At 49.8% G+C, this 22,410-nt stretch overlaps 1 protein-coding gene and 2 long non-coding RNA genes across 4 annotated transcripts; 2 read left to right on the top strand and 1 right to left on the bottom strand.

The window, feature by feature from the left end:
• The first annotated feature begins 12 nt into the window (after nt 1-12).
• CYB5D1 (cytochrome b5 domain containing 1) lies at nt 13-17,537 on the top strand. 2 transcript variants are annotated; one of them, XM_083410809.1, is made up of 5 exons: nt 13-263; nt 2,358-2,434; nt 4,839-5,057; nt 5,695-5,925; nt 16,197-17,537. In XM_083410809.1, the coding sequence occupies exons 1-4, from the start codon at nt 137-139 to the stop codon at nt 5,923-5,925; spliced, it is 654 nt and encodes a 217-aa protein (XP_083266935.1). In that variant the 5' UTR covers nt 13-136; the 3' UTR covers nt 16,197-17,537. The 2 variants fall into 2 exon arrangements, with proteins under 2 accessions (XP_083266935.1, XP_083266934.1); XM_083410808.1 differs by lacking the exon at nt 16,197-17,537 and adding an exon at nt 6,856-7,942.
• LOC310663227 lies at nt 3,086-4,781 on the top strand. The gene is made up of 3 exons (XR_014504404.1): nt 3,086-3,898; nt 4,268-4,327; nt 4,590-4,781. It is a non-coding gene; the product is annotated as an uncharacterized lncRNA (long non-coding RNA).
• Nucleotides 17,165-22,410, bottom strand: LOC310663224. Its single transcript, XR_014504401.1, has 3 exons — nt 22,326-22,410; nt 18,413-18,603; nt 17,165-17,289 (listed from the first exon to the last, which is right to left on the bottom strand). It is a non-coding gene; the product is annotated as an uncharacterized lncRNA (long non-coding RNA).

Genomic DNA, 22,410 nt, shown 5'->3' with positions numbered 1-22,410 from the left:
GCGCGCTCCCTCCGCCTTGCGGCCATCCTCTCGGCCCAGACTACGTTTCCCGTCAGGCGCTGCGGCGGCATCGCCGGGCGGTTGCCATGGCAGCGACGGACGCGGCCTACCGCTCTTCCTCCGGCTCCTCCCGGCGATGGACGTTTACCGGCCGCGCTATTACACCCCGAAGGAGGTGGAGGTGCACAACCGGCCCTGGGACCTCTGGGTCTCCTACATGGGGCGGGTCTATGACCTCAGCCCCCTGGCCGAGGCCTACAAGGGTAACGCAGGCAGCCTCTGGCACTTCCCTATGGCGGCCCCAGGGCAGCCGGCAGATTTCCCCACTCAAGAAAGGGGTGTTGGGGGATGAGTGTTCAGACCCCTGGGCTCTCACTTGTGGGGTGCCTCAGGGTCCCGTCCTCTCCCCCATGCTTTTTAATATCTATATGAAGCCGCTGGGAGAGATCATCAGGTTTGGGCTGGGTGTTCATCAGTATGCGGATGATACCCAACTCTAGGTAAAGGTAAAGGGACCCCTGACCATTTGGTCCAGTCGTGGCCGACTCTGGGGTTGCAGCGCTCATCACGCTTTATTGGCCGAGGGAGCCGGCGTACAACTTCCGGGTCATGTGGCCGGCATGACTAAGCCGCTTCTGGCGAACCAGAGCAGCACATGGAGCTACCGTTTACCTTCCCGCCAGAGTGGTACCTATTTATCTACTTGCAGTTTGATGTGCTTTCGAACTGCTAGGTTGGCAGGAGCAGGGACCAAGCAACGGGAGCTCACCCCGTCGCGGGGATTTGAACCGCCCAAGGTCAGCAAGTCCTAGGCTCTGTGGTTTAACCCGCAATGCCACCTGCGTCCCGACACCCAGCTCTACCTCTCTTTTAAATCAGAGGCAGTGAAGGTCCTGTGTGAGTGTCTGGAGGCGGTTGGAGGATGGATGGTGGCTAACGGATTGAGGTTGAATCCTGACAAGGCAGGAGTACTTTTCTGGGGGGACAGGGGGCGGGCGGGTGTGGAGGACTCCCTGGTCCTGAATGGGGCAACTGTGCCCCTGAAGGACCAGGTGCACAGCCTGGGAGTCATTCTGGACTCACAGCTGTCCATGGAGGCGCAGGTCAACTCTGTGTCCAGGGCAGCTGTCTACCAGCTCCATCTGGTATGCAGGATGAGACCCTCCCTGCCTGCGGACTGTCTCACCAGAGTGGCGCATGCTCTAGTTATCTCCCGCTTGGACTGCTGCCATGCGCTCTACGTGGGGCTACCTTTGAAGGTGACCCGGAAACTGCAATTAATCCAGAATGCGGCAGCTAGACTGGTGACTGCGAGCGGCTGCCTGGACCAAATAACACTGGTCCTGTGAGATCTGCATTGGCTCCCAGTATGTTTCCGAGCACAATTCAAAGTGTTGGTGCTGACCTTTAAAGCCCTAAACGGCCTCGGTCCTGTATACCTGAAGGAGCATCTCCACCCCCATCGTTCAGCCAGGACACTGAGATCCAGCTCCGAGGGCCTTCTGGCGGTTCCCTCACTGCGAGAAGTGAGGTTACAGGGAACCAGACAGAGGGCCTTCTCTGTAGTGGCGCCCGCCCTGTGGAATGCCCTCCCTTCGGATGTGAAGGAAATAAGCAGCTATCTTCTCTTTAAAAGACATCTGAAGGCAGTTGGAAGATGGATGGTGGCTAACGGATTGAGGTTGAATCCTGACAAGGCAGGAGTACTGTTCTTGGGGGACAGGGGGCGGGCTGGTGTGGAGGACTCCCAGGTCCTGAACGGGGCAACTCTTGAGGTTTCCCACAAGGGAGTGTGCTCCTTTGGCTAAAAAAAAATGGCTCCCTGTTTCTGATGGGAAATTATTATTATTATTATTATTATTATTACTACTACTACTATTGCTATTATTATTATCATTATTATTTATACCCCACCTGTCTGGTTGGGCTTCCCCAGCCACTCTGGGTGGCTTCCCAAAAAATATTAAAATACTGTAATACATCAAACATTAAAAGCTTCCCTAAACAGGGCTGCCTTCAGATGTCTTCTAAAAGTCTGGTAGCTGTTGTTCTCTTTGACATCTGGTGGGAGGGCGTTCCACAGGGAGGGTGCCTCTACCGAGAAGGCCCTCTGCCTGGTTCCCTGTAACTGGGCTTCTTGCAGTGAGGGAACTGCCAGAAGGCCCTCGGTGCTGGACCTCAGTGTTCCGGTAGAACGATGGGGGTGGAGACGCTCCTTCAGATATAGACTCTCTATTGGAGACTGTGAAGAAAGACTACCAGTGAAACAAGATAATATGGGGCTAGCTAGAGCACTGGTGTGACTCAAGGATGGGCAAGTTTCACATGTACCTTATCTATATTCTCTGCCTGTCCAGGTGATCTCTTATTGAAGCCTATCCTAGAAGCAGCGGGGAAAGACATTACCCACTGGTTCAACCCCAAAACCAAAGACGTGAGTACCTGCAGCTCTTGGCACTCCGGGCAACTTAGGGCAGAGATCTTGTCGGAGTGGAAAACTCTTGGAAAATCAGAGTTTTGTTTTTGTTTGTTTGATTCTTTCTTCCATAAGAGTGTTGCTGGTAATTTGTTGTTGTTAAAAATTGGTATACTGCCCTTCATCCTCAGATCTCAGGGCAGTTCACAACTTAAAAATGTAATATAAAAATATGTGATAAAACATTACAATATAATGCAATACAATATAATTATAGAATACAATACAGTGGTGCCTCGCAAGATGAAATTAATTCGTTCCGCAAGTCTCTTCGTCTAGCGGTTTTTTCGTCTTGTGAAGCAATCCTATTAGCGGCTTAGCGGATTAGCGCTATTAGCGGTTTAGCGGCTATTAAAGGCTTAAGGGATTAGTGGATTAGCTGCTAAAAGGCTATTAGCGGTTTAGCGGCTTAGAAAAAGGGGATGGGGAGCGGAAAAAAATCTCAAGACTCGCAAGACATTTTCGTCTTACGAAGCAAGCCCATAGGGAAATTCGTCCTGCGAAGCGCATCGAAAAACGGAAAACCCTTTCGTCTAGCAGGTTTTCCGTCTTGCGAGGCATTCGTCTTGCGGGGCACCACTGTACATGATAAATTCCATGATAAAAGCAATACCCTCTTCCCTTCCCACAAACACATTAAAAGGGGCATAGGATTTTAATTCTCATCCCAGGCTTCCCCAGCTGACTCCTTTGCCTCTGCCAACCCCATTCTCTGGACTGCTATTGCTCTTGCAGATTTTTGTGCTGTTTGCAAAGGTTGCACAATGTCCTGCTTCTGGTGGCCTATGTGTACAGATGTGCACTGCTGCACTAGGACAGTCTTCGCTAACCTGGTGCCTTACATGTGCTTTGATGGGGAGTTGTTGGCCAAAACTTACCATTGGCACCATGTTGCAAAGGCTGCAGCATTAGAAGGAAATGTTGCCAGGGACAGGATGCTAAAACCGCAGTGAGGGAGAAACATGTGCCCACTCCACAATTTAACCAGTGTCCTACGTACGTATTTCTCAGTTCTTTGTAAGTTTATTCCCATCTTCACAGTCACAGATGTGATTTGTTACATCTTTAATTATTTCCCCTGCATAATTTCCCGCCATCAGAAAATTGATTTCGCCGCTTTCAGACTTTCTCTTAAGGACTCATTTGTATCATTACTAGTTTGTTAACAATTTCCTTGACTTGCTGTCCCAAACAGAATACATTTGAAAGACTCTGTTTTAGGTCCTGAAGGGCAGAGTAAAAAGGAGCAACATTTCCATCACTGCAAATGCCAAAATAATTGTTTCTGGGATCCCATTTTGGGGCATATTCTGTTTGTCGTGCATGCTGAATCCTCTTATCTCCATGTATCAACCTGTCCCATTTGTAATGATCCTTCGGAGAGGTGCTTCTTGAGGTTCCGCAGCCAGAATGGCACATTATGTAGTAACATACAGTGGTGCCCCGCAAGACGAATGCCTCGCAAGACGGAAAACCCGCAAGACGAAAGGGTTTTCCGTTTTCAGAGGTGCTTCGCAGGACGAATTTCTCTATGGGCTTGCTTCGCAAGACGAAAATGTCTTGCGATTCTTGAGGGTTTTTTCCGCTCCCCAACCCCTTTTTCTAAAGCGCTAAGATGCTAATAGCCTTTTAGCAGCTAATCTGCTAATCCCTTAAGCCTTTAATAGCCGTTAATAGGCCTTAAACTGTTAATAGCGCTAATAGCGCTAATCTGCTAATGGGCTTGCTTCCCAAGACGAAAAAACCGCAAGACGAAGAGACTCGCGGAACGGATTCTTTTCGTCTTGCGAGGCACCACTGTACTGTACTTTCCTTTTGGTGCAAACTTAAAATGTTTCTGTTTTCCCTGGCGTTTACACGATGTACCGTATTTTTTGCTCTATAAGACTCACTTTTTCCCTCCTAAAAAGTAAGGGGAAATGTGTGTGCGTCTTATGGAGCGAATGCAGGCTGCGCAGCTATCCCAGAAGCCAGAACAGCAAGAGGGATTGCTGCTTTCACTGCGCAGCAATCCCTTTTGCTGTTCTGGCTTCTGAGATTCAGAATATATTTTTTTCTTGTTTTCCTCCTCAAAAAATTAGGTGCGTCTTGTGGTCTGGTGTGTCTTATAGAGCGAAAAATACGGTAAATTCTGGAACTGCCCACATTTTAAAAAGATTTCTCAGTATGAAATTTATATTGGTTGCTTTAAGTGATCTTTTTGCCTGCTCCTGAGTTTATGGTATATATGGGATGGCTGCAACTTGCTGTCCCAGGGTTTGGCAACAATGGTGGGATAGAAATTTACCAAAGAAAGAAAGAAAGACTTATTTGAAGCCGCTCCCTTCTTAACTGAGAAAGGCCCTGATTTCCCTCCTTCCAGATACAGACACACATTAACCCTCTAACAGGATGCCTTAAGTACTACACCCCACAAGGTCGCTTTGTGCACATCCCACCTCCTCTGCCTCGTACAGACTGGGCCAACGACTTTGGCTTGCCCTGGTGGAGAGATGGCAACTACGAGGTGGGCATCTTGTCTGCCAAAACCAGACGCATACGGATCATCAACACTCTGACCTCTCAGGAACATACCCTTGAGGTGAGTCCTGTCCCACCTTTGCAAAGGTAGGATTTAAGAAAGAAAAAACACCCAAGATATATATATATATTTATAATATTTTTATTAAGATTTTCACATAACAAAAAGAAAAATACAAAAATAAGAAAAAACAAGTAAAAACAATTCAATTTTCGTAATATTTCTTACATCTGCTTGTTTCCCAGACTTCCCCACACCTCCCCTCTCTGTATTCCAGTTCAATTATTTAGCCAGCAAATCCCTTCCCTTTATCTTATCTTTATCTTAGTATATTATACCTTTAATTTTTCATCTTTTTAACCTTCCGTTTCTCCATACTCCTTCAATACATTATTACTAACAACCCTTTAACCTCAATCCAACATCATTCTAACATTCATTGATTTCATAATATTTCTGTAGATAGTCCTTAAATTTCTTCCAATCTTCCTCCACCAACTCTTCTCCCGATATTATTGGCAATTGTCCCTCTTCCTTTGCTAATGTTCCTCTGATGGGACAGTGTTGTGGACCTCGATTCTGCCCGGCTTGTCTGTGCCTCCCCAGGATGTGGAGGCTGAAGGGAACCACTTGGTTTTCAGGTGCATTTGGACTTCCTGTGATTCCACCCACGGATGTAACATGGTGCTTTCCGCAGGTCTGTGCAGAGGAATCCATGTGGGAGATCCTTCGGCGGTACTTGCCCTACAACGCCCATGCGGCCAGCTATACGTGGAAATATGAACGCGTCAACCTAGACATGGATAAGAACCTGCAGCAGAACAACATTCCAGATGAGGACGAGGAATTCTACAATCTCTACATGGACGCTGATGCCTTCACCCCAGCCATCCTGCTCTACTTCAACGATGACCTCACTGAGCTCTAGGTAACCCCAAAATGGAGAAGGAACTGGCCCCATCTCCAGCCATGCTGCCCCCAACCCCCACCCCAGCAGCCCCTCATCTAGCTTGCTTATTTATAAGAATATTTATAAACCACCAACTCGTTTAAAAAATGCATCATGTGCAATAAAACCTTTCAAATGCTGTAAAATTCTAAAATCATAAGATGCAGAACAAATGACCAACACTGAGTCGAATTAGTTCTCTAAGGAGGCTTGGTTAAACCAGAACAGCAGGGAAAAACAAGCTTCCTCCATCTTCTCAAGGGGCTGTCACATGGAAGATGAAGCAAGCTTGTTTTCTCCTGCTCCAGAGCGTAGGACTTGAACCAATTGATTCAAGTTGCAAAAAACGAAATTCCAACTCAACACCAGGAAGAACTTTCTGACAGTAAGAGCTGTTCGACAGTGGAACGGTCTCCCTCAGGAAGTGATGGGTCTTCTTCCTTAGAGGTTTTTTAAGCAGAAGTTGGATGGCCATCTCTCATGGATGCTTTAATTGAGAGTCCTGCATTGCAGGGGTTGGACTAGATGACCCTTGGGGTCCCTTCCAACTCTACAGTTCTATTTTAGGTGCTTGCCTGATTTCGATAGCTCCAAAATATATTAATTTATCTGATTTGTGCTTCACCTTTCCTCCAGAGAGCTCAAGGTAGCATGCATGGCTTTTCCCTCCCATTTTATCCTCACAGGAAAGAATCAAGGTCACTCTGTGAGCTTCCTGGTTGAGTTGGGATTTGAACCCTGGGCTCCCAGGTCCCAGCTGGGTTGGGCAATATCTGATTTTCAGCATCTTAATATATCACCAACTAAACACCTCGATATAGCGATATATCACAATGTCCAAAATAAAGATGCAGCTACGTAGAGGTGTTGGCTGGCTTCACGTTCTTCCTGCATTGTGATTTTTGCCAGGGCCTGCTCTTGTGATTCGCCGTCCCCGGCATGCGGCAGAGGTTGCAGGAATCGAGAGAAGCATTGTCTGGCTTCACAGACTTTCCCACATTGTGATTTTTGCATAGCACACACATTCCCTTACAACTCATTAAGGCTGCTTAGTTACTCAGATGGGAGACTTACTGGGATACTGAGGAAATAACCCTGGGTGGAGGGTGAATGGTGGAAGGAGTCTACATTTGGGGGCAGCAGGGTTGTTGCCCTTCCTCTGCTAAAAAACCTTTTGAAAAAAATCTGCGAGAGCTTCAGTAAATGTGTTTCTCAATCAGAAGAACACCCCCAGATTCTGTGTTTGCCAAGAGGGCACACCCTGCTTTTCCTCCATTGATCAGGAAGGCGAAGTTTCCTCTCGGCCCACCTTGGAACTGGTTACCCAGAAGTCGATGGAAAATGGCGTTTGTGAAAATTCACTCTAGACTTGAGATGATGAAGCTTCTGTATTTCAGGGAAACTTTTTGGGTAGGAGGTGCCACAGAAAAATTAAATCCTTTTGTACAAAGCAGACACAGTGCTAATATTGAGGGAGAAACGAGAACATGAGAGTCAACATGGGCTTGATCCAGTATGAGGCCTGTACAAGGGCACTCTTGGGCCAGTTGTCCCATGTGCCTGGAGTGTGATATTTGCTGGAAATGAAGGTGTACCAAAATACGATATAATAATATATAATAATAATGGAAAAGGATTTCGCCCACCTTTGGTTGCATCCACCCTAGACTTAGGAGCAGTTTAGGATGTAGCCACTAGATGTCAGCAGTGGCGCATCAAGCAGCCATTTTGAGGTCTGTACCGCAACCCTTGAAATGGTTTTAAATATAGAATAATGACTCTCGCATTCAGTGGTTGATTATTCTGCAGGGTCATAGCCAATGGGAGAAGCACTGCTGCTGCTTTTCCCTTTTCATTTTGGAGCAGGACACATGCACCTCCACTCGCCTTTCCCCACAGCCTTTTGAAATTCAAACTTTGTTATTAAGCTTACTAACATCCTCTGGCTGGTTTTTTCTTTAAATTTGTTTTTGTTAAAGATTTTCTTGGTTTACAAAAATACATGCTGTCAGGGCTGGCTCCGGGTCCCAGCTCACCAAGGACCAACGCTAGCCGATAGTACAGTATCAAAGTCTTTATTGAAGAATAGTCTCCATTTACAAGTCTCAGCGTCCCAGCCCTACGTCTGGACTTTAGACCGGCGATGCTCTGTCTGGATCTCCACCCCCCGTGCACCAGTTCAAGACTCTAATCTTACTCCACCTCTTCCTTCTCTCTCTCTTCCTCTGGGTCTTACTACCCCCCGGGGTCTCATTCCTCCTGGACTCTTCCGACGCGGAGCTAGACCCCTCTGACTCCTCCCCCTCTCTTCGGCGGGCTTTAGGACCTGGCTCCTTACCCGGGCTGCCCACCTTGCCGCCCTCCTGTACATTTGAACTTGGCGCGCGCGCGCGTTTTACTTTCCGGATGACCGTTTCCTCGCTCCCTGACGAGGGTGTGGCCACTCCTGCCTCACGTTCTCCCTCTGCCTGCGCGCTCCCTGATCCCGATGCCTTAGACTCCTCCCCCCTACTGCACTCTGGGAGGGACGCTGGTCCGGATTTCCAGCTGCTACTCTCTGAGTCCCCTTCTTCCCGAGGTGTCCCCCTGGGCACTCCCCTTGCCCTGACCATGGGGGCCCCTTTCTGTGAATCCTCCGAGTCACTGGAGAGACTCAGAGATCTTGGACTACTGTCGCCGCTGACATTTCCTTCCGACTCCTCCCCCTCGCTCTCTGTTTCTTCCCCCTCCAGTGACTCTGCTCCTGAACCCCTGACATCCATCCCCCCCTCGAAGCCCCCCCTTCCCCCCTCCCCTTCCTCCGGCGGGGGTGCTGGGTGCTCCGTCGTTGTGGGGGTGAATGGTGGATACAGTTCGTTCCCCGTGGCGTGCATCCAGTTAGAGAAATCCGGCTCGTCCTCCATGTCTTCGCCGACCTCGTTCTCCTCTGCTTCCATCTCCGTGCCGCCATGCTCGAACCCAACGTCCTCCCCCATCACGTCCATGTCCCTCTCACCCTCGTTCCCCTCTGGGTCCGTTGCCTGCCAAGGGCCCCTCAGCCACCTCTCCTCTCCTCGATTGTCCCACCAAAACGAGCGGTCTGAGGCAAACCCCGAGGGCGAGCCCTCCGGTGAACGTGTGTCTAATGCTGGTTCTTCGTCCGAGGTGAATCCCTGGAACGTGCTGGTAGAAAGCGTGGGTGTGAAAAGCCAGTCGTCGAAATACTCGGCTGGCATGGGCCTGTGTGGGAACAAGGCATGAAACTCCTCTTTGAGGAGAGGCTCGTCCAGGGCATAGTCCGGCACCCAACTGTTGGCGCTGGCCGGGGTACCTTCCCTTGCGAGAAAATATTCTACTCCCTCTTCCCCCCATCTCGAGTCCAAAATCTCTGTGACCTGGTTGATGGGTTCCCTTCTTGGCGACTCCCTCCTTGGGGGGATCTCCTTATACTGATCTGGTGCCGTGCCCTGCGCCTGAAATCGGTGAGGTGCTTTGTAGGGCGTGAGCACCGACCTATGGAATACTGGGTGCATTCTGGATCCTTCCGGAAGTGTCAACCGGAAGGCCACCGGATTGATCTGTGCCTCAACTAGGTAAGGTCCTAGCTGCTTATGTCCGAGTTTCTTCTTAGCTAAGGATCTGGTCGGCACTGCGTGTGCCGCTAACCACACCCAGTCTCCCACCTGTATGTCTTCACCAACCCTCCTGTGCTTGTCAGCCTGCAGTTTGTATGCGTGCTTTGCCAGCTCTAACTGCCTCCTAAGCTGCTCGTGGACTTCCTGCAATTCCGCCGCCAAGACTTCCGCTGCCTGTGGCTCCCCCTCCCCCAGTCTCTCTAATCCCGGGAAGGTTCTGGGATGCCTCCCGTTGTTGGCGAAGAACGGCGTCACCCCTGTGGACACGTGCTTCGTGTTGTTGTAAGCGAACTCAGCGAGCGGCAGGTAGTCCACCCATGTCGTCGGCTGTTGATTTGCGTAGCATCTCAGGTACTGCTGCATGACGGCGTTGACGCGTTCCGCTTGTCCATTGGTCTGCGGGTGTCTCGCCGACGCTAGGTTGATCTTGACGTTCAGGAAACCCATCAGCTTCTGCCAGAAGCTCGAAATGAACTGGCGCCCCCTGTCGGACAAGATAGACCGTGGCAGTCCATGCACTCTGAAGACGTGGTCTATGAACAGTTTGGCGGTCTGTTCTGCCGTGGCGACCTTCGCGCACGGAATGAAGTGGGCCATTTTAGTGAACATGTCCACCACCACTAGCACTGCCGTTTTACCCCTTGAGCTGGGTAAATCCGTGACAAAGTCCAGGGCCACCCTCTCCCACGGTTCGCTCGGAGTCTGCAGCGGTTCGAGCAGTCCCGCCGGAGGTTTGTGGACTGACTTGGCCCTTTGGCAGGTGTCGCACCTCGAGACGTACTCCGCGACTTCCCCCCGCATCTTGGGCCACCAAAAATCTCTGGCAACGAGTTCTGCCGTCTTCTCCTTGCCAAAGTGCCCGGCGGTGGGTGCGTCGTGTAACTGCTGCAGTACTTTCGCCCGGAGGTCGTCTCCCGGTACGTAGAGGGCCCCTCTGCGGATGAGCAATCCGTCTCGTACTTGGAACTCGTCGTCCTTCACCGTGCCCTTGTGCACCTCCTCCATCTTGGCTTGTGCAAAGGGGTCCCTCTGCAGTGCTCGACGGACCGCCTCCAAGTCCACGGTTGCTGCAGCGCACGCCCACGCTTTCGGAGCGAAAATGTGCTTGGCCGCTGCTGGTGCCGCCTCTTCGAGGTATTGCGGCTTCCTGGACAGTGCATCCGCCATGATGTTGTTGTCGCCTGGGATGTATTCTATCCTGAAGTCGAAATCCGCGAAAAATTCCGCCCATCTGATGTGCCGCTGGTTTAGGAATCTTGCCGTGCGCCAGTACTCCCGGTTCTTATGATCCGTGCGGACCTGCACGGTGTGCTTGGCCCCGACGAGGAAGTGTCGCCACGCCTTGAATGCTGCATGAATGGCCAGCAACTCCCTGTCCCAGATGGTGTAGTTTTGCTCCGACTTGCTGAGCTTCCTAGAGTAGAAGGCACACGGTCTCCAGTCCCCATGCGGGTCCTCCTGCAACAGTACGGCGCCCACGGCTCTGTCTGAGGCGTCTGTTTCAACCCTCATCGGTTTGCTGGGATTCACATGCAGTAGCTGCCCTTCGGACGAGAAGAGACGCTTAAGGTTCTGAAAGGACGTCTCCGCTTGCTCCGTCCAGATGAACTTCTTCTTCTTAGAGCTGAGCGTGTCAGTAATGGCCGCCGTCTGCATCGCGAACCCCTTGATGAACTTGCGGTAAAAGTTGGCGAACCCCACAAACCGCTGGACCTCCTTCCGATTGCGCGGGCTCTTCCAGTCCAACACTGCGCGAACCTTGGCGCTGTCCATGGCAAGCCCCTTGTCCGACAGCTTGTAGCCCAGGAAATCCACCTCCGTCCTGTCGAACTGGCACTTCTCCAGCTTGGCATACAGCCGATGCTCCTGCAGTCTCTGCAGAACTTCCTTGACGTCACCTTCGTGGGCCTCCTCAGATTCTGAGAATATCAGGATGTCGTCCAAGAAGCAGACGCATGTCTTGTAGAGGAGACCCGCCAGGACGTGATGCATGAAAGCTTGAAAACAGTGGGCGCCATTTTGTAAACCGAAGGGCATAACTCTGTATTCATATGTGCCCAGGGGCGTGAACATGGCAGTCTTCCACTCGTCTCCTTCCCGTATGCGAATCAGGTTGTACGCCCCTCGCAGATCCAACTTCGTAAAAATGCGTCCTTTCCTCGCCGTCGCCAGCAGGTCATCTATCTTGGGCATGGGAAAGGCCGCGGGCTTGGTTCTGGAATTTAAAATTCTGAAGTCTACCACAAGTCTTTTTTGGGGCGTGTCCCTCTTCTTCACAAAGAATACAGGACTGCCCCCCGCTGCCTTCGACTCCCGGATGAAACCGCGCTTCAAGTTGAGGTCTATGAACTCCTTGAGCTCCTGCAGCTCATCCTCAGACATGGAATACAGTTTCCCGGCTGGCAGCGTCGCTCCTGGCAGGAGGTCAATCTTGCAGTCATAGGGCCTGTGGGGGGGCAGCTTGTCCGCTTCTTTCTCGCAGAAAACCTCCAAAAACGCTGCATACTTGCGAGGCACTGCTTGCAGCGCGCCTAATTGTAGCTGCGGGTCGTCCCCTCCTTCTTCCGGGCTAGGAAGGATGCAATGTTCCGCGCAATAGGAGGAGCCGAAGGTCAGTTGGCGTTGGTACCACGCCAATGCTGGGCTGTGCCTGTGCAGCCAACTCATGCCGAGGACTACAGGCGTGTCCGACAGGTGTGTGACATTAAAGCTGATGACTTCTCGGTGATTTCCAATCCGCATCACCATTGGTTGCGTTTGTTGCACCACCTGCCCCCCTAACAAGTCTCTGCCATCCACCGTGACAACGTTCAGGGGCAGCGTGGCTGGTAGCAGTGGTATATTGTGCTGCTGAATGAATTCCAGTCCTATAAAGTCAGCGTTGCTGCCGGAGTCAATGGTGATCGGCACCTCCAGAGTGCGTCCATTGGGCAGTTGGAGAGACGCTGTAAGCTGCACCACTGGTTTGGGTGGGAGGGGGTCTGTGGGTTGCAAAAGTGCTGGGGATTGTTTCATTGACTTGTCTGACTGGACCCCAGTGCCTCTTCCTCCAGCCAGACTCCGTCGTTTAACTGTTGCTGCGTTTTCAATTGAGCTGCTTCAGCGACTGTTGCGGAGGCTGCAGTGTGCTTGTGGAGCCTCTGGGGACACTCTTTCGCCATGTGTTGAGCACTGTCGCAGATGTAGCACTTCCTGTTCCCTCTAGGAGGCTTCGTTTTGGCTGCTCCCGGTGTTAGGGCTCTGTTAGCTGACTGAGCCCTGGCACCTCCTATCTCCATCGGCTCTTCTCCCCCTCCCTGCGAGGGTGTGGAGTGCGCACGCGCTGCTTCTCTGGGAAAGAAGGGAGGTGCTCTGGCTGGTGCCCTTCCCCAACGCCCTTCTTCCCTGTTGCAAGGACGTTCTTCCAGATGCACCCCGATCTCCAGAGCCCTCTGGACTACCTGCTGGGTGCTCCTTGGTCTCTCCCCTCTTCCAATCTCCGCTTTTACATCTGCATTCAACCCCTCCCAAAAGAGGTCTCTGACTGGCGCAGAATCTTTTTCCCACCCCAGGGCATGAACCAGTCCGAAAAATCGAGTATGGTACTGCCGCACGCTGGCTTTGCCTTGTTTAAGTCCATGTATGTCCCTCCTGGCAATATCGACGTCTACCTTTGATAAAAAGCATGAGTCCATTGCTTTAATAAAAGCCTTCGCATCTTGGAGCGCTGGATCATTGTCCCTCCATAGATTCCGCAGCCACGTTTTGGCTTCCCCATGCAAATGGGACAAGATAAACCCCACTCTCTCTCTCTCATCTCTAAAATCTTTGTCAAGTAAATCCAGCGCAAACAGCAGGTCTGCTCTGAAGTTGGGGTACTGCTGCAAACTCCCGTCGAAATGCGATACAAGGCTTCCTCCCCTTCTCCCCAAACCTATGCCTTCTGCCTTGGCTCCCGTTTGCCCCTCTTTGGAAAGCACGTCCAACCTGGCCTGGAGATCCCGGCAGGAGGTAACCATCTCCTCCTCTCTCTTCCTGGATGCAATTACCTCAGTGCTGAGTTGTGTCACCGCTTCTTGCAGGGCTTTTATCTTCTCTTCCGTCGTCATCTTGCCTGAGTTTTGTGAGCTCTGTAAGCACCCCTCCTCTGTCCTCGCTGCGCCGACTCACGTGGCGAGGTTCTCGGTGCCAAAACTTTAAAATAGGAGACAGAGCATACTGTCAGGGCTGGCTCCGGGTCCCAGCTCACCAAGGACCAACGCTAGCCGATAGTACAGTATCAAAGTCTTTATTGAAGAATAGTCTCCATTTACAAGTCTCAGCGTCCCAGCCCTACGTCTGGACTTTAGACCGGCGATGCTCTGTCTGGATCTCCACCCCCCGTGCACCAGTTCAAGACTCTAATCTTACTCCACCTCTTCCTTCTCTCTCTCTTCCTCTGGGTCTTACTACCCCCCGGGGTCTCATTCCTCCTGGACTCTTCCGACGCGGAGCTAGACCCCTCTGACTCCTCCCCCTCTCTTCGGCGGGCTTTAGGACCTGGCTCCTTACCCGGGCTGCCCACCTTGCCGCCCTCCTGTACATTTGAACTTGGCGCGCGCGCGCGTTTTACTTTCCGGATGACCGTTTCCTCGCTCCCTGACGAGGGTGTGGCCACTCCTGCCTCACGTTCTCCCTCTGCCTGCGCGCTCCCTGATCCCGATGCCTTAGACTCCTCCCCCCTACTGCACTCTGGGAGGGACGCTGGTCCGGATTTCCAGCTGCTACTCTCTGAGTCCCCTTCTTCCCGAGGTGTCCCCCTGGGCACTCCCCTTGCCCTGACCATGGGGGCCCCTTTCTGTGAATCCTCCGAGTCACTGGAGAGACTCAGAGATCTTGGACTACTGTCGCCGCTGACATTTCCTTCCGACTCCTCCCCCTCGCTCTCTGTTTCTTCCCCCTCCAGTGACTCTGCTCCTGAACCCCTGACACATGCCTTGTCTCTTTTTTTCCAGGTTGTGCAGTCTTCCTTACAAATCAGTTACATTTGTTGTGAGACATTAGTGATGGGGAAGAAGGGGGGGAGAGGAAGGATGGGGGTGGCGAGGCTTACCGTATTTTTTGCTCTATAAGACTCACTTTTTCCCTCCTAAAAAGTAAGGGGAAATGTGTGGGCGTCTTATGGAGCGAATGCAGGCTGCGCAGCTATCCCAGAAGCCAGAACAGCAAGAGGGATGGCTGCTTTCACTGTGCAGCGATCCCTCTTGCTGTTCTGGATTCTGAGATTCAGAATATTTTTTTTCTTGTTTTCCTCCTCCAAAAACTAGGTGTGTCTTGTGGTCTGGTGCGTCTTATAGAGCGAAAAATACGGTATATTCTTTTGTATAGTGTATGTGTGGCATTTTGGGCCAGCGTCCATTGGGTAGGTTCTCTTTCTATTTTTCTATTGCATTTCCTTGGTAGTGAGAGGTATTGGGGGGCAGGGTGTGGTTGGTTGTCTGTGGTTGTCTGCAGTGGGGTTTGTTTGCATTTGTGAGTTGGGGAGGGCTTGTTGGGTCATGTAAGCATCCTCCGGCTGTTGAGACTCTGGGGAGTCCTGGGCTCAAATCCCCACTCAGCCATGAAGCTCAGGGTGACCTTAGGTCAATTGTTTTATCTCAGCCTAACCTACACCACAGGGCTGTTGTGACGGTTATAGGAGTAGAACCATGTAAAGTCACATTGAGCTCCCTGGAGGACAGGCATGATAACAAATGTAATAAATAAAACACAGATTCTGCAGTAGTCTTTGCCAACCAGATGTTTGGGGCTGCAGCTTCCATCTGCCCCAGCTGGAATGTGTTAGCTAAGACTGATGGGAATTGTAGTCCAAAACATCTGGAGGGTACCAGGTTGGCAATGCGAATGTAGAGTCGATACCTTTATTATGGCACAAAAAGGAACCTAATTACAATTCCAGCATCTTATATAATACTGCCGCATTAGTTGGGGTAAATGGCAAAAATTCTCCTCTCCCACAAATCTGGAAACACTGTGGTTTGGGGTCAAATGATTTAATATGTTGAGGGAGCCAATAAAGGTAAAGGCAAAGGTACCCCTGCCCGTACGGCCCAGTCTTGACAGACTCTAGGGTTGTGCGCCCATCTCACTCAAGAGGCCGGGGGCCAGGGCTGTCCGGAGACACTTCCGGGTCACGTGGCCAGCGTGACATTGCTGCTCTGGCGAGCCAGAGCCGCACACGGAAACGCCGTTTACCTTCCCGCTAGTAAGCGGTCCCTATTTATCTACTTGCCCCCGGGGGTGCTTTCGAACTGCTAGGTTGGCAGGCGCTGGGACCGAACAGCGGGAGCGCACCCCGCCACAGGGATTCGAACCGCCGACCTTTCGATCGGCAAGCCCTAGGTGCTGAGGCTTTAACCCACAGCGCCACCCTATTGAGGGAGCCAATACCTATTATCAATACCCTGGTTATCAGAGCCAAGCATGGTTACAAACTTTCGAGCTCAGAATTCATACACAGACAGCACAATCCCGTATGTGTTTACACAGAAGAAAGTCTCTTTAGGATTGCAGGAGAAATCTGCTTTGTCATCCTGCAGATACAAAATAAACCTGTATTTGTAGAGAAGCTAAATCTGTATTCACATGTGCTAATGGAAAAATGATTTCTGTTCCCAGAATGTCCACTTTTTTCATATGCAGAAGTTGGGAAGATAGTGACCCTTCTCTCAGCTGAGAGTATGATTTTTCTCCCTTTCTGGCGCCTCCATAATTGCCACCAAGCAACACAATTTGTGTTTCCTTTCTCTCATATGGAAAAGAAGCCTCAAGTTATTTAACTGCTTTTTAAAAGACAGTTCTTCAGCTTTGAAAAGGCAGAATTTAAAATGCACGTAATTGCTAAAAGAATTCCCAGCTCATCCAGATCCCCTAAGTGCTTCTTCTAGTCAAGAAGGTGTTATGTTGCTTCTGAAGTGCTCTTTGTCAGACCTCTGGAGGAGATGACTTTTTTTGGGGAAGCAGCCACTCTGGACACCTCTCTCCCTTTATGTGCTTTGGCTGTTCAAGCATGCTGCGTCAAGGTTGCTAATCAAAAAAATAGTTCTTAGCTAATTGTTGAGAACTGGATGGAACACACACAGAGAGAAAAGGAAATATCAAACACCAGTCCTGGAATATGGGGGTAGGAACATCTGTGGATCATGCGGGGACATCCAGTGCGGCAGAAAAGGAAGCGCTTAGAGCTGAGTCAGGCTAGACTCGGGGGATCAGGGAGGCCTGTGGTGAGCCATAACCCCTCCAGTGAGTGCACTTGTGTGATAATTGCTTTGGTGGGAGAGACAGTAACAGCTGGGCTCCCTGCTTGCTAACCTGTGTCTGTAGGCAAAGTGATGGTGGTGCTGTGTGTGTGTGTGTGTTGCTGGGAGATCTTGCTTCAGAAGAAGAGCATGACAGAACTCGGGGGAGGCTATTGAAAAAGCAAACTCAGCCTCTTAGCTTCTAAAGGCAACAGCCTACCCAGTCTCAGATGCTTGGGAACGCTTGCTTAGTGCTGGAGGCCTATCAGAAATGGAAGAACCATAGATGATTCCTATGCTTAGCACAAAAGAAATGTAAGGAATTCACCGGCTTCCAATTTGCTACGTGGCCTAGTTCAAGGTGTTACTAATAGTATATAAAGCCCCTGTGAGATCACCTTCTATGTCCACACGACTGCTTGGATCAGCAGAACTGGCACTGTTACAGGTGCCACACAATATTTGTTCCACATCTGTAAGAAATGGATCTTTTAGTTGGCAGCACCCACAATTTGGAACTTACTGCCAATTTATTCTGCTCTTTTTTTCTCCTGCTAAAAACATTTTTTGTTAGAAAGGCCTACCCAGATACATTGAATTTTGATATGTTTTCAGTTTAGCACTGATTTATATGTTTTAAATAGTTGTTTTTAATGGTTTTAACCAATAATTTTACTGTTTTATTCTTTTTGTAAACCGCATTGAGGTTTTTTACAATCAAGTGGTGCGTGATTTTTTTGAAATAATGAAAAGACTTTTTCCTTAGAAATTTGCATACTGAGCCAGAATAAAGTGTACTTTGAGCCAAATAAGCATTAAACACACCAACCCCAAATATATTATGCAGAAGCAGGTTCTACTGCTATCAGTGCAGCTTCCTTTCATATGATGTATTTATGATTGGGATCTCCATCCCTCTGAAGACTGATTAATTTCTTGTAGTAGTGTGTTTTCAAAAGCCTTTCTCCTGTTGCTATCCTAAGATGTTCACAACAATAAATTTCACTTAGAAACCAGGAAACAGGAACTTGCAAATCCATACAGATATTTTAGATATATACATACAATGACATGCAACTCCAGAGGGGGCATTAAAACAGAGCAGCCGCCCCCACCCCAACCTTACTGTAATAAAATAGCATTGGACGCAAATACGGCACAGAATACAGAAGGAAGTTTCACATTTTGGGGTTTCCTTTGGGAAGTTACCGTATTTTTTGTTCTATAAGACTCACTTTTTCCCTCCTAAAAAGTAAGAGGAAATGTGTGTGCATCTTATGGAGCAAATGCAGGCTGTGCAGCTATCCCAGAAGCCAGAACAGCAGGAGGGATTGCTGCTTTCACTGTGCAGCGATCCCTCTTGCTGTTCTGGCTTCTGAGATTCAGAATATTTTTTTTCTTGTTTTCTTCCTCCAAAAACTAGGTGCGTCTTGTGGTCTGGTGCGTCTTATAGAGCGAAAAATATGGTAATTTTATCATTTAGAATATGTTGGGGGTATTAAAAGGAAAACCACAGTTTGCAAGGGAGGATGAACCAAAGACTGACAGGCGTCAGAAAGGAGAGGTTAGAGGAAGGATAACAGGAAGGAAACGAACCTTGGATTTTGCACAGTGTTACACCAGCTGGCCTCAGGACTCCAGCTGTCTTTCCCAATAGGCACCCTGCATGCTCCTCACATTAAGCTGCCAGAGCCTCTTCCTGCACCACTTTCCCACTGCTCCTTATGCTTACTGGTGATCTAGTCTCGCTCTTCACAGTCTTCAAAAACTGCACCTGCATGTGGTGCCTGTGCCAAAATGAAAACAAACAAAAACCATTATATATACACAAACAAGCTGGCACGCTTGGAGCAGCAACACTGTTCGAGTGAAGTGATGGTTCTGGAAGGGGGCATCCCAGGCCAGGAACCAGTAATAATAATAATAATAATAATAATAATAATAATAATAATTTATTACTTCTGGTAATCCCCAGCCACTCTGGGCTGCTTCCAAAAAGATTAAAAATACATTAAAACATCAGCCAGTAAAAACTTCCCTAAACAGGGCTGTCCTCAGATGTCTTCTAAATGTTATATAGTTGTTTATTTCTTTGACATCTGATGGGAGGGCGTTCCACAGGGCGGGTGCCACCACCGAGAAGGCCCTCTGCCTGGTTCCCTGTAACCTCGCTTCTCGCAGGGAGGGACCCGCCAGAAGTCCTTTGTAGTTGGACCTCAGTCCGGGTTGACCAATGGGGTTGGAGATGCTCCTTCAGGTATACAGCCCCCCAAGGCACACCTGGCCTGCTGCTAATAAGCCTGAAAGTATCTGCTGCAGTTGCTCTTACACCTAACTTCCTGGAGTTGTAACAGCAAATGTATGAGCTGAGAGAGGCAACTCTGATCCAGGAGTCCTCTTGGGGTACCAAGTCAGGGTGGGTGGGAGACATAGGAGCTAACTCCTAGGGGCAAAGGTCCCTTCAGCCCCCAAAAAAATATATGAGGGGGCCACCCTCCCTCCAAGTTGATGGGCATTGCCATTCAAACGGTGTGTCTTGTGATCAGTTTTGCACGTCGGGACTTACCTGCCCCCCCCCCCAATATTTTATTCAAGTTCGCACCCTTGGTGGGAGGGATGGTTTGCACTGTCTCTTGGTCACTTTGGCTCCACCTACAGTTCTCCTGATGCTTTCCTGCATCCATCTTGCTTCCTGATTATCACACTTTATATGAGAGGATGTGAACAGTGGCATAGCGTGGGGGGTGCAGGGGGGGGTGGCCGCACCGGGCGCAACATCTGGGGGGGCGCTCGCACTTGCAGCTCTCTGCCCCTACCTGGCTCACTCACTCACTCTCACTGCAGTGCTGGCTGTGCGAATCCGATCCGAGCCGCCGGGTCGCCGCCCACTGTGGAGGGGAGGGTGCCAGGCGTGCGGTGCGGTGCGGAGAGAGAGCGAGGGACTATCTGGGGGAGGGACAGTGCAGCGGGGGGGGGGGGCGCAAATTACTTGCCTTGCCCCGGGTGCTGACAACCCACGCTACGCCACTGGATGTGAAGCAGGGTTTGCAAGCTGTGTGTGTGTGTATAGGTTACCTGGTCAGACCCTGAGATTACTGGGTCCAAACCTGAAACCTAGGGGTGGCCCCCAGTGATGTCAGGGAGAGACACCCCTAGTTATATCACAGGGCAGCCCCCAGAGATATCACAAGGGTGGGCCCTGGAGATGGAAGTAAATTGGAAGAGGGGGAACAGAGGGCAGACACCTCCAGAGTGCCTATATGCTATAATTTGAAGCCGGGCTGAAGTTTGCAAGCTGCATGCACAGTCTTCTTAATATGTATTTATTTAATTAAAGGAGCTCTCGCCCATCTGGAGTGGCCCAGGCAAACCTGGAAACATCATGTCAGACCTGGAGACCTGGCAACCCAAGGGTAGGCTACTATGCCAAAGAGCAGAACCATCCAGAATTATGTGGCCAAGCACCGTAATGTGGCTGCGGCTGTGTTCCTGTTGGGCCTTGCAGTCTGTAATATTTCTCGGTGCAGCAACAGACGCCGAGAATGAGAATGAGGAGTAACTTTATTAAAAAGCTTTATTCAGAGGTGCCGCTAAGATCCTCTTTTAGAACTGATACTCAAGGCCTAAGGAACAGGCCAGTTCATGTGACTCCAGGGCAAGTCGTCAAATTGCCAGTGGACAATTAACATGAAGGAAGAGCCAGCAAATTACAAGCTCTGCCATTACACAATTCACAGGGCCATATGCCAAAACTCTTCAGGCAACATCTGGAGAGCTAGAGGTTAGCTGCCCCTGGTGCAAATGATACTAATCTAGGTGGGCCAATGGCTTGCCTCTGTATAAAGCAGTTTCCTTCATTCCTAACTGTTCTCTGTCCACATTTGCAGCCGCCTCATTGGGAACATGTCTCGCATTCCTTCCTCTGCCCCTTCTAGGGGGGTGGCATTAAGCTCTCCCCGCCTAGCTGTGGCAGAGATAATGGGCATCTGTCTACTCCCATGCCATGCCAACAAGGCCGCAGGCTGTCACATCAGGCCAGCTGTCCTTTCTCCCTGCCCCCTTGGATGGGTGCTGTCCCTGGTAGCTGCAGCAGAAGGGGGAAAGTATAACCCCTCTTTGCAAGTGGGGATTATGAAGTGAGACTTGAAGGTTGACCATTCTCTTGTGGTGTGGTGCTGGCAGGTCCCATAACCTCAGGGAGGCCCGGACTTGTATAGAGAACAGATGGACTTGCGACCGCTGTCCTCTGTCTGTGAAAAGGGAACCCTGCCCACTCTGCCTCGAAAGAACAGCTGCTCTTGGCCAATGATGCCTGGTTTTTCCTTTTTTTCTTCTGCACTTGCAGTGCTTTTGTCTCTCCCTGCACTACCACCTGGTTGTGGCCCCACAGTTGTGGAAGGCCTGTTTGGCTACGTCACTGCTGAACTTCTGCTGCACTGCAAAGGCATGGCCTTTCTCATAGTGTTTGGTAGAGCAGTAATTTCCTGGTAGATTTTATCTGCTGTCTGGCAACCCTTATGCTGCAATCCTACACTGTGGCCTTGGTCAACCTGGTGCCTTCCAGATGTTTTGTACTACAGCTCCCATCAGCCTTAGCTAGCGTAGAACTGATGCAGGGTCATTCATTTCCCCATTAACCCCCCTTTCATTTTTAAGTTTATTTTTTCATTTAATTTTTAATTCCATCGGCACAGCTGTGAGACCAGCACATTTTGGCCCCTGCTGTATTAGAACTTTTGCATCCCATATGGTCATTAAAATAACTTGTAATTACGAGCGTGTACCTCATTAGGCTTATTTCCTCCTCCCTCCCAATCCATTTCCCTTTTGTGTTATGTCTTTTTATATTGCAAGCTTGGTGGCAGGGACAGTTTGGTTTTCTTTTCTTTTTAGTGATCCATAAGACACACTGAGAGCCCTCCCCCCCCCCCATTTTTTTTGCCTGAAGAGCTGGATAAAAATTCTGTAAGCAAAAAACTGGGCAGCGAGTCAAGGTCTTATTTCTGAGCAAACATGCAAGGGATTGCACTTTAAAAAAATATTTGTAATGTTTTTACTGAGATTTATTAGACTGTTGCATTTTTGTAAGACAAAGGCAGGATATGCTTATTTTTAAAAATGAGAGAATTGCTTGTGACCACATGCTCTCTCCTTCCACATGTTCATCCCCAAAAAACCAAACTTGTCCTTATGATTTTCTCCTCCCTTGTCTCTCATAAACCATTGCATGATTAGACACTGGTGTTGAATTCTCTACTTTGTCTTTGACATATTTTCCTTATTATAGTGTTGCCTGAAACCAGCCATCTAATGGTTAATGCTTAGTGACAGCCACTGTTTAAGCTTCTGTGGTATGAGGTGGAGAATGAGGCTATGTGATATACTGGTTAGAGACCAGGTTCAAATCTCTGTTCAGCCATGAAGCTTGCTTGATGTCCTTTAGCCTTTCACCACCACCCTCACAATCTAGCCTACCACACATGGTTGTTGTGAGTCCTGAGAAACTTACACTTGCCAGGAGCGACGTCTCAATGCTTTCCACATGTGCTGCATCAGGAAGAATTTTGGGTGTCCCATGGCAGTCCACATTCCCA

This window comes from Podarcis tiliguerta (genome assembly GCF_965153285.1).
Source record: "Podarcis tiliguerta genome assembly, chromosome: 13".
Classification (NCBI taxonomy): domain Eukaryota; kingdom Metazoa; phylum Chordata; class Lepidosauria; order Squamata; family Lacertidae; genus Podarcis; species Podarcis tiliguerta.
This window is presented reverse-complemented; position numbering and strand designations above follow the sequence as displayed.